Source organism: Salvelinus fontinalis, chromosome 28, assembly GCF_029448725.1.
Source record: "Salvelinus fontinalis isolate EN_2023a chromosome 28, ASM2944872v1, whole genome shotgun sequence".
Lineage (NCBI taxonomy): Eukaryota > Metazoa > Chordata > Actinopteri > Salmoniformes > Salmonidae > Salvelinus > Salvelinus fontinalis.
This window is the reverse complement of record NC_074692.1, coordinates 16834874-16846936: the sequence shown is the minus strand read 5'-3', so window position 1 is coordinate 16846936 and position 12063 is coordinate 16834874. Positions and strand designations below refer to the sequence as shown.

Sequence of the window (12063 nt, the reverse complement as noted above, 5' to 3'; positions counted from 1 at the left end):
CTTGTCTTTGTTTTTTTTTATTTGAGCTATTAGGGTCAACTAAGATCTTTAGTTTACATTGTACCTTGTCCTTTACACGTCCTCTCTCTCTTAAGACATGACTCAGCCTAGTGTAGTCCATCCAGCTGGAGGGAACGGTTTTAATTTTCTTACTTGGAATTGCAGGGACATCAATAACCCAGTTAAACGTAGTAAGATGCTCCACCACCTTCATCAATTGAAAGCTCACATCATCTTTCTCCAGTAAACTCATCTGAAGGTATCACAACACTCAAGTCTTACGTGCACATGGGTGGGCCAGGTGTTCCATTCCTCATCTCCAAGTAAGGCAAGAGGGGTGGCTATTTTTCTTCACAGATCGGTACCTTTTACATGTTCTAATGTGATCGCAGATCCCCATGGTAGATACATAATTGTTAGTGGTAGGCTGCTCAATACGACTGTACTTTTTTATTAACATTTATGCTCCTAATTGGGACAATGGTGATTTTTTCAAATTGGTTTTCTCTACACTCCCCGATATGTCCTCCCATATGTTGATCTTAGGTGGTGACTTTAACTGTTGGTTAGACCCAGATTTGGATCGATCCTCCACTAAACCTACTACCTTGTCAACCTCAGCTAGAGTTGTCTGAAACTTTATGTCTGAATTTGCAGTTTCAGACCCTTGGAGAATGTTTAATCCATCTGGAAAAGCATACCATTTTTTCTCATCGGTTCACCACACTTTTACACGCACAGACTACTTCCTTATAGATGATAGACATCTCCATTCCATATCTTCATGTTCATATAATCCAATTGTTGTATCTGACCACGCCCCTGTTACTATGGAAGTGGTCTTTCAAACTGTTGACAACCTGTGACCGCCTATGGCGGTTAAAGACTCAACTGCTTTGTAATGAACACTTTGTCAATTTTGTTTTGGGTCAAATCGACTTTTTCATGAGTACAAATAGAACCCCAAACATCTCTGCGTCTACTCTCTGGGAAACTTTGACAGCTTATATCAGATGTGAAATTATTTCCTACACAAGAACAAACTGAAAAAGGATAGGCTATGTTAACACGCTGTATTGCCCAATTAGATCACATTTATGCCGTTTCACCATCTCCAGATATTTATAAGGAGCGTTTAACTTTGCAAGCAGAATTTGACACATTATTAACAGACCAGGTTACTGAACTGCTTGTCAAGTCTAGAAGCACTTACTATGAACAAGGAGATAAAGCCAGTAAATTATTAGCTCACAAGTTACATCAACTATCATCATCACACCAGATTCCTAAAATTCGTACATCGTCTGGGATATCATTAGACCCTAGGGGGATCAGTGATTAGTATAAGTGATTTTACCAGTCTTTATATACTTCTGAAAGTAAAGCAGATATATTGGAATTGGAGGATTTCTTCCACTCGCTTGTTGTGCCTTATGTCAGCCGGGATTTGGTAAAAATATTTGAGCAGCCAATCACTGCTGAAGAATTGTCTAACGCTGTCAAATCCCTTCAATCCGGGAGAAGCTCAGGGCCTGACAGCTACTCTGCTGATGAGACGATTCATTTTTCTTAGATGAAATCCTCTGCACCCCCTTCTCATGCTCTTTGGATTAAATCCGTTTTGAATTGCATAAAGTTGGAAAAAATTCAACACACACTCAATGGGTCTATAGACAATTTCTGTGCAATGTGGGCTCCCTTCTTTTCTTATGTTAAACGACTACATTTCCCTGCAGTTCCAGAGTGATGTATATGTATATATTGGTGATGTAAGAGGCCTGGTATGTGCATACACGGCATCTCGGATGTTAAGGATGACTATATTATCTGTGCTAGTTGACTTGTAACAACTGTATCAATATATATATATGTTTTGTCTTTGTTTCTTTGTTGGTATATTTCTTTGTTATATGTGTTGTTTTATATTACTACCAAATAACCTGTGCAATTATTTTGTAAATGCTGGTGTTGAAAATCCAATAAACAAAGTTTTTAAAAAAGAAAGAAAAAAAGAATGAATACTATATAGCAATACATTTTTTAAAGTTATTCAAGTATAAATCATCAAAGTTACGATAGATTGCCATAGATTCTCTGTTAATTACCAATATTACTGTAGATTCCGGTAACTTTGGTAAATTACAGGTAGCTTTGCAACCCTACTCCCACTACTGTATATGCCCAAAACACAGCACGCCTTTCCCCCAGTCTCTCCATATTTCCTGAGGATGTCTAGTATTTTCTGAGATAGCTCACTCCATTTGTACGTGACATAATTCAACAAAGGAACATCTGAATGCTGTTAGCCGCAGTACACATTTTATTTTCTTTATTCTATGATTGAGGCAGCAAGGTACAGTCTGTGCACTGCTAGGGACTCAATCACACTCAAGTTCAAAACTGCTAAATGGTGCATTGTTTGTGAACCAAGTCAACCCAATACCAGTACATTGTCCTGCTGACTCCAACATCTTTAACATTAGTACCATAGGATTTTCAAAAGAAAGGGGATGAAAAACATATTTCTCCAGCTGGTAAATGTAATGTTTCTCTATTGTATTCATTTTAGTAATGAACATCTTTAAGAGAGGCTTTAAAATAGGTACACTAATAATGGCATGTGGATGTTTTCCAGAATGAGTTTGAAGCATGCTTATGATCCAGCTGGGATTTGTGGTTAAGGGGGTGGCTTTATGAAATGTGAGGTAAGTCTTTACAAGTCTCTGATGATGTGTTAAAACTGTGGGCCATTGCCAGTTTGCACCTTGTCACTAGGAGCACCATGAAGTAAATCTAAATAGTATATTGCACAAGGATTTAACCAATCTGCTTTAAATCTGTGATTTTCAACCCCAGACAGTGCTCTAAATATCACAAACAAGCGTTATACTGTGTTTGCATAACAACAAATCATAGAAAAAGACACCATCTGAATACATTTCTTCAAGGTTTCAAGGTGTACTTCATCAATTCTAAATAAAAATGGATTTCACAGCAATGACAGGTAACACAGTCTCCAGGCTACACTTCTGCTTATGTCGTGAAAGCCTAGCAGGTACAAGTAAAGAACTGGAAACAAGTCAATAAGTCTGTAATGAAAAAGTGATTTCATCACAAACTAACACAGAGTGACTACACTTAAAGTTTTCTAAAATACTTCCTTCGCTACACATATTCAGACTGATAAATATTTGGAAGTGGCTTTAACTATACAAAACCAGACATCTGAACCAGACATCCTGCTATGGATAGGTAGAAGGCACAGGAGTTTGGTGGCACCTTAATTGGGGAAAACGGGCTTGTGGTAATATTTGGAGCGGAATCAGTGGAATGACATCAAATACATGGTTTCCATGTGTTTGATGCCATTCCATTCACTCCATTCCAGACATTATTATGAGCCGTCCTCCCCTCAGCAGCCTCCACTGGTAAAAGAACTATATTACACCTCATCTGGAGGGATAGAGATGAAGACGATGCTACAGGGAAGGGGATACTTGGTCAGTTGCACAACTGAATGCATTCAACTGAAATATGTCTTACACATTTTAAACCAACCCCTCTGAATCAGAGAGGTGCCGGGGGATGCCTTAATCAACGTCATTGGTGCCCAGGGAGCAGTTGTTGTTGTGGGCTAACTGCCTTGCTCAAGGGCAGAACGACAGATTTTCCACCCTTGCCGGCTCTGGGATTCAAACCAGCAACCATTGCTCTCAACCGCAGGGGTTCCTGTCGCCCCGATGATACTGATCCATTGTTTGGACAAGACCACAGTCACTGGAACAAAACCACACTCTGATGCCTACAAATGTGTTTGAGTGTGATAAAACAAAAGTATTCATCCCCCATTGGCGTTTTTCTATTTAGTTGCATTCCAACCTGCAATTCAAATGGATTTTTATTTGGATTTCATGTAATGGACATACACAAAATAGGTGAAGTGACATGAAAAAAGTTACTTGTTTCAAAAAATTCTAAAAAAGTCAAATCGGAAAACTGGTGCGTGCATATGTATTCACCCCCTTTGCTATGAAGCCCCTAAATAAGATCTGGTGCAACCAATTACCTTCAGTCACATCATTAGTTAAATAAAGTCCACCTGTGTGCAATCTAAGTGTCACATGATCTGTCACATGATCTCAGTATATATACACCTGTTCTGAAAGGCCCCAGAGTCTGCAACACCTCTAAGCAAGAGGCACCATAAAGACCAAGTAGCTCTCCAAACAGGTCAGGGACAAAGTTGTGGAGAAGTAAAGATCAGGGTTGGGTTATAAAAAAAATTAAAAACTTTGAACATCCCATGTAGCACCATTAAAACCATTATTTAAAAAAATGGAAAGAATATGGCACCACAACAAAACTGCCAACAGAGGGCCGCCCACCAAAACTCATGGACCAGGCAAGGAGGGCAGTAATCAGAGAGGCAACAGAGACCAAAGATAACCCTGAAGGAGATGCATAGCTCCACAGCAGAGACTGGAGAATCTGTTCATAGGACCACTTTAAGCCGTACACTCCACAGAGCTGGGCTTTATGGAAGAGTGGCCAGAAAAAAACATTGCTTAAAGAAATAAATAATAAATAATAACACGTTTTGGTGTTCGCCAAAAGGCATGTGGGAGACTCCCCAAACATATGGGAGAAGGTCCTCTGATCAGATGAGACTAAAATTGAGCTATTTGGCCATCAAGGAAAGTGTCTGGCGCAAACCCAACACCTCACATCACCCCGAGAACACCATCCCCACAGTAAAGTATGCTGGTGGCAGCATCATTCTGTGGGGAGGTTTTTCATCGGCAGGGACTGGGAAACTGGTCAGAATTGAAGGAATGATGGATGGCGCTAAATACAGAGAAATTCTTGAGGGAAACCTGTCTGTCTTCCAGAGATTTGAGACTGGGACGGAGGTTCACCTTCCAGCAGGACAATGACCCTAAACATACTACTAAATCAACACTTGAGTGGTGAGGGGAAACATTTAAATGTCTTGGAATGGCCTAGTCAAAGCCCAGACCTCAATCCAATTCAGAATTTGTGGTATGAATTAAAGATTGCTGTACAACAGCAGAACCCATCCAACTCGAAGGAGCTGGAGCAGTTTTGCCTTGAAGAATGGGCAAAAATCCCAGTGGCTAGATGTGCCAAGCTTATAGAGACATACCCCAAGAGACTTGCAGCTGTAATTGCTGCAAAAGGTCTCTACAAAGTATTGACTTTCGGGGGGGTGAACAGAAAATGCACTCTCTAGTTTAATTTTTTTGTCTTATTTCTTGTTTGTTTCACAATAAAAACATTTGCATCTTCAAAGTGGTAGGCATGTTGTGTAAATAAAAGGATACAACCCCTCAAAAAATCTATTTTAATTCCAGGTTGTAAGGCAACAAAATAGGAAAAATGCCAAGGGGTGAATACTTTTGGAAGCCACTGTAGTTCCATCAAGTGTGTTTACGTAAGACTCATTATCTCCTACTGGCAAGAGGAAGCATTACATAATACAACTGGTGCATTGAATCTTTTGGCCCATAGACTGCCTAAGACTTACATGCTGACCACACCGCTCGCGTCGTGTGTGCGAGCGTTGCAATATAAATGTACACATAGAGGTTATTCAATCATTGCACCCACACTGCTCGCACGCGTCAACGAGTGTGTGCGTAACCAGGAACTTGGTTCTATTTGTGACGCTTGATACGCTGCAAGTCAACATGCGTACGATGGCACGAGTGAGCGGTCAGCATGTTAGTATCAATGGGTGAAGTCTCATAGCTCCAGGTCATCTACAAGGCTATGCTAGGTAAAGCGCCGCCTTATCTCAGTTCACTGGTCACGATGGCAACACCCACCCGTAACACGCGCTCCAGCAGGTGTATCTCACTGATCATCCCTAAAGCCAAAACCTCATTTGGCCGCCTTTCCTTCCAGTTCTCTGCTGCCTGCGACTTGAACGAATTGCAAAAATCTCTGAAGTTGGAGACTTTTATCTCCCTCAACAACTTTAAACATCTGCTATCTGAGCAGCTAACCGATCGCTGCAGCTGTACATAGTCCATCGGTATATAGCCCACCCAATTTACCTACCTCATCCCCATACTGTTTTTATTTATTTACTTTTCTGCTCTTTTGCACACCAGTATCTCTACTTGCACATGATCATCTGATGATTTATCACTCCAGTGTTAATCTGCTAAATTGTAATTATTCGCTCCTATGGCCTATTTATTGTCTACCTCCTCATGCCTTGTGCAAACATTGTATATAGATTCTTCTTTTCTTTTTTTCTTTTTTTTTCTTTTCTACTATGTTATTGACTTGTTTATTGTTTACTCCATGTGTAACTCTGTGTTGTTGTCTGTTCACACTGCTATGCTTTATCTTGGCCAGGTCGCAGTTGCAAATGAGAACTTGTTCTCAACTAGCCTACCTGGTTAAATAAAGGTGAAATAAAAAAATAAAAAAAATTAAAAGAGCCTGGTTTAGAGGCTTACCATCAATACACTATGGACTTTTTTGGTCAAGAAATTGTAATGAGCAACAATGACAAAATACCATGTGAACCCTGAAAGGCACAGCTTGAAGAATCTACTGTAAGGCAAAGGATATGCATGTCAGGAATTTTATTGATTTAATTTACACTACCAAAGGTATGTGGACACCTGCTCTTCGAACATCTCATTCCAAAATCATGGAGATTAATATGGAGTTGGTCGTCTAGAATGGCATTGAATGCTATAGCATTAAGATTTCCCTTCACTGGAACTAAGAGGCCTAGCCCGAACCATGAAACAGCCCCAGACCATTATTACTCCTTCACCAAACATTACAGTTGACACTATGCATTGGGGCAGGTAGCGTATTTTTCTGTCAGACTGCCAGATAGTGAAGCATGATCCATCACTCCAGAGAATCTAATTTCCACTGCTCCAGAGTCCAATAGCAGCAAGCTTTACACCACTCCAGGAGATGCTTGCATTGTGATCTTAGGCTTGTGTGCGGCTGCTCAGCCATGGAAACCCATTTAATGAAGCTCCCGATGAACAGTTGTTGTGCTGACGTTTCTTCCAGATGCAGTTTGTAACTCTTTAGTGAGTTTTGCAACTCGGTAGTGGGTGTTGCATCCAAGGACAGACGATTTTTTACACGTTTCAGCACTTGGCGGCCCCGTTCTGTGAGCTTGCGTGGCCTACCACTTCGTGGCTGAGCTGTTGTTGCTCCTAGACCTTTCCACTTCACAATAACAGCACTTACAGTTGACCAGGGCAGCTCTAGCGGGGCAGAAATTTGACTAACTGACTTGTTAAGGTGGCATCCTATGACGATGCCACGTTGAAAGTCACTGAGCTCTTCAGTAAGGCCATTCTACTGCCAATGTTTGTCTATCAAGATTGCATGACTGTGTGCTCGATTTTATACATCTGTCAGCAGCGGGTGTGGCTGAAATAGCCAAATCCACTCATTTGAAGGGGTGTCCACATACTTTTGTATATATAGCGTATACAAAATGAAACCCAACTATGTCACATTAACCATTGATACTGCTGACTGAGGAATTTCATATAATTGTGAGGACTCGTTTGCACACATTTACTTTCATTTATTTGCAATAATTCATTCTTTCACCGTGACAACCATACTCCAATGCTGAGTGAACAATACAAAGACACAAAAAGACATTTATACACACAATATAATTTTTTTTAAATGATAAACTAACAAACACCCATGAATTAATCAAACACTGTTACATGCATTAACAAATTACTTAAACCACGGAATGTAATTGCTCTCAGATAACATTGTGTTTTTAATTAAAGCCCCCATGCAGTCTTTTGAATTTTTAAATCATCAATGTATGTCTAATAAATCACTGTGTGTTTATTGAAAATAACTCCAAATATACAGTACCAGTCAAAGGTTTGGACATACCTACTCATTCAAGGGTTTCTCTGTATTTTGTGTATTTTCTACATTGTAGAATAATAGTGAAAACATCAAAACTATGAAATAACACATGGAATCATGTAGTAACCAAAAAAGTATTAAACAAATCAAAATATATTTGAAATTCTTAAAAGTAGCCAGCCTTTACCTTAATGACAGCTTTGCACACTCTTGGCATTCTCTCAACCAGCCTCACATGGAATGCTTTTACAAACCTCTTGAAGGCGTTCCCACATATGCTGAGCACTTGTTGGCTGCTTTTCCTTCACTCTGCGGTCCAACTCATCCCAAACCATCTCTATTGGGTTGAGGTCAGGTGATTGAGCAGACCAGGTCATCTGATGCAGCACTCCATCACTCTCCTTCTTGGTCAAATAGCCCTTACACAGCCTGGAGGTGTGTTGGGTCATTATCCTGTTCAAAAACAAACGATAGTCCCACTAAGTGCAAACCAGATGGGATGGCGTATGGCTGCAGAATGCTGTGGTAGCCATGCTGGTTAAGTGTGCCTTGAATTCTAAATAAATCACTGACAGTGTCACCAACAAAGCACCCCCACACAATCACGCCTCTTCCATGCTTCACAGTGGGAACCACACACGCAGACGCACACACGCAGAGAACCAAAAATCTCAAATTTGGACTCATCAGACCAAAGGACAGATTTCCACTGGTCTAATGTCTTTGCTCGTGTTTCTTGGCCCAAGCAAGTCTCTTCTTCTTATTGGTGTCCTTTAGTAGTGGTTTCTTTGCAGCAATTTGACCATGAAGGCCTTATTCACACAGTCTCCTCTTAACAGTTGATGTTGAGATCTGTCTGTTACTTGAACTCTGTGATGCATTTATTTGGTCTGCAATCTGAGGTGCAGTTAACTCTAATGAACTTATCCTCTGCAGCAGAGGTAGAGGTAACTTTCATCAAAACGCTTGATGGTTTTTGCGACTGCACTTGAGGAAACTTTCAAAGTTCTTAATTTTTCGCATTGACTTAAAGTAATGATGGACTGGCATTTCTCTTTGCTTATTTGAGCTGTTCTTGCCATAATATGGACTTGGTCTTTTACCAAATAGGGCTATCTTCTGTATGCCACCCCTACCTTGTCACAACACAACTGATTGGCACAAATGCATTAAGGAAAGAAATTCCACAAATTAACAAGGCACATCTGTTAATTGAAATGCATTGTATGTGACTACCTCATGAAGCTGGTTGAGAGAATGCCTTTGACAGCTTTGCACTCTTGGCAAAGGGTGGCTACTTTGAAGAATCTCAAATATATTTTGATTTGTTTAACACTTTTTTGGGTTACTACATGATTCCATGTGTTATTTCATAGTTTTGATGTCTTCACTATTATTCTACAATGTAGAAAATAGTAAACAAAGAAAAACCCTGGAATGAGTAGGTGTGTCCAAGCTTTTGACTGGTAATGTATGTTTTATCATTTATTTCCCTCCTTTTCCATTGAAATGCTCAGACTGATCGTGTGGGTGTGTAGATAAAATTCAAAAAAAGTTTAACAGTTCTTACACAAAAAGGACATTGTAATCATTTTCAACATTTGAGAGTGTACTTTCGACATGTGATTGGCACTGGGACTTTGTGATTAATTGAGATGTTACATTTACTGGATTTAGTTTGGCTAATCTCTAAAGAAACTACCACTGGCAAACAATCCTTCCGCTGCTCATAATAACTTATTTGTCAGTGAGAAACAAATATTAAATGTATAAAAATCAGACTGATACATTATTGGAATGTCATTTTGGAGACATCTCTCCATTTTTTTCTGAATATAATACCTCTGCCAACTCTCTAGAGCCTTAATTTTTTGAAAAAGAGGCAAACATCCAACACTTGGCTTTGCTTTGTCACAATGATATCCATCTATTCTTGTTGGTTCTAGAATGGAAGAGATGAGCTTAGCCCTCATGACATTGACAAGGTAACAGACCTGGCCATCTATGGACAACATAGATGTATTTCTATGAGGAAAGCTGTCCATCAGGAGACGTCTGTAGAACCTTAAGTACAACTTATCTTTGTACTGTTGACCTAGATGTGTACATGGGCCACTGTAGACAAATAGTTGACAAGTCATCAGCTGGTTGTTTGTGGTGTGAGCCACACAGATATCCTGACTGGCAGTGGAATGAGGGGACAGTCAAAGATTTAGGGGAGACAGGACAAATTCCTGTTGATCTTCCTTGTCCTAGTCATCCCGTGTCCCTCTCTCTTCCAATCACTACTGAGGATCTACAGATGGGCATGGTGGTGGGCGGGTAGGAGGTGGTGGCAGGGAGCCTCGTCCTGGTGGAGGGGGTAGAGCGCCGGTTGGGGATGCAGGTGGTGGAGGGGAGGGGGGGCACATAGGATGGGGTATATACAGAGTGGTTGGAGGAAGGGCTCGAGTTGGAGGAGGAGTGTAAGGTGGAGGTGTAATGGTAAAAAAAGGAGGGGGTGTTGAGGGCAGTGTGGAGGTAGAGGATGGTGAAGGGGATGCTGGGGGGCTGTTGGGGGGAGGGGGGAGCATGCCTTGGGGAGGCGGTGGACTTGATCCTCTTGGAGGGGTGTAGATGGGGGCTGAGTGATGGTTGTAGTGGGGGTAGCAAGGAGGAGGATTGAACTTGACCCGGGTGAAGTTCATGCATCGGCCCTGAAACGTAAGACAGAGACAAGGTGAGAAAAACGCAATGTACTACTTCTGAATCCACTGTTGTTGTAGAGGTGGTGTGCTTCAGAGTAAAAGGCAATAAAAGGTATGCATTATCCAGTCTCCATACATATCTAAAGCCCCTAACATGCGTTCTTCATCCTGATCTTGCCAGTTTATACTTATAAGATCTCATCAAAATTAGTTCCCAATGTGTCTTTTAAATCGACTACACCTGTCTAAAATTGTGGGCGCATCAGAATGAGGACAAGATCAGGGCAAATGACGCATGTTAGAACCAGGTATAAAAGTGGCTTGAGAGACAGAGCTCATGATTAAAATTAGGAAAGTCAGTCACATTGATGTTCCGCAGACACCAGTGACAAGACACATCACAGGAGGTTGGCAACACCTTAAATTGGGAAGGACGGGCTCGTGGTAATGGCTGGAGCGGAATCAGTAGAATGGTATCAAATACGTCAACAAGCACATGTATGCTGCCATTCCATTCGCGCCGTTCCAGCCATTATTATGAGCCCTCAGCAGCCTCCACTGACACATTTTATTGCTTCGTCAGGTGAGCTGGTCAGTTGAATTTGCTGTTAAATGAAAAAAATAAAAGCATAACAACGTGGAATGGACTGACCACTACACTAGATGTTCCTACATTGTGGCAACCAACTTTTTAAGGGCGTGTACATTGTCCGTCGTCTACACTTCTGTTTCATATCGCTGGGTTGGGGAGACAAACACACATTCTCTGATTTCCCCTTCATGTCTGCATAGTGTCAGCGCTACATCCAAAGAAATATCCTTGCTGCAAAATAATTTACTCAAAAGAAGATATTTGTGATGCTATCCCATGCTAAACAATGTCAAAGTCCTAATCCTTAAAAGGACAAAGATCAGAAAGTACCTATGATTTAAGATTCATGTATTTATATTCTAAACAATAGCCAGTGGTTTGGAACATTAGGAAACACCAACATAAAAAGTGTCTTAATAGGGTGTTGGGTCACCACAAGCCAGAACAGCTTCAATGCACCTTGACATAGATTCTACAAGTTTCTGGAATGCTATTGGAATGTCTACTGCTGACTACCAGAATTTTGGTATCTTATAAGGATTTTATGTAATTATCACAAGACATCTAGTGTTTAGTTTATTAATTCAACCATTTAAAAAAACAAGCACATACAAAACTTAGTCATAAATGCACATGAGTAAAATCATTGAGGATAAAGTCTGGGACTTATTTCCATTGTGGTCTTCTTGAGACAAGATGGCTAGGCAAGATCCAACATGGTTGCACACAGTATGACAGCGAGATGATAACAAAACAAAAACAAAGCAGAAGAACATATCTCATCATTGCAATTACATTGTATGGTACATTCTATTGGGAACAGAAGGCATCAAACTGTTTTTTTACTTTATTTTTAAAGCTGCCCACAATGGACAGTTTTTC

At 40.6% G+C, this 12063-nt stretch overlaps 1 protein-coding gene across 1 annotated transcript in view; it reads right to left on the bottom strand.

The window, feature by feature from the left end:
• Window positions 1–9339: 9339 nt before the first annotated feature.
• The window catches only part of LOC129826295 (anthrax toxin receptor 1-like), a 43855-nt gene continuing 41131 nt past the window's right edge, over window positions 9340–12063 (bottom strand). The window contains exon 18 of the mRNA XM_055886860.1: window positions 9340–10598. Within this exon, the coding sequence (XP_055742835.1) occupies window positions 10188–10598 (411 nt within the window). The 3' untranslated portion in view covers window positions 9340–10187. The remainder of the gene's footprint in view (window positions 10599–12063) is intronic.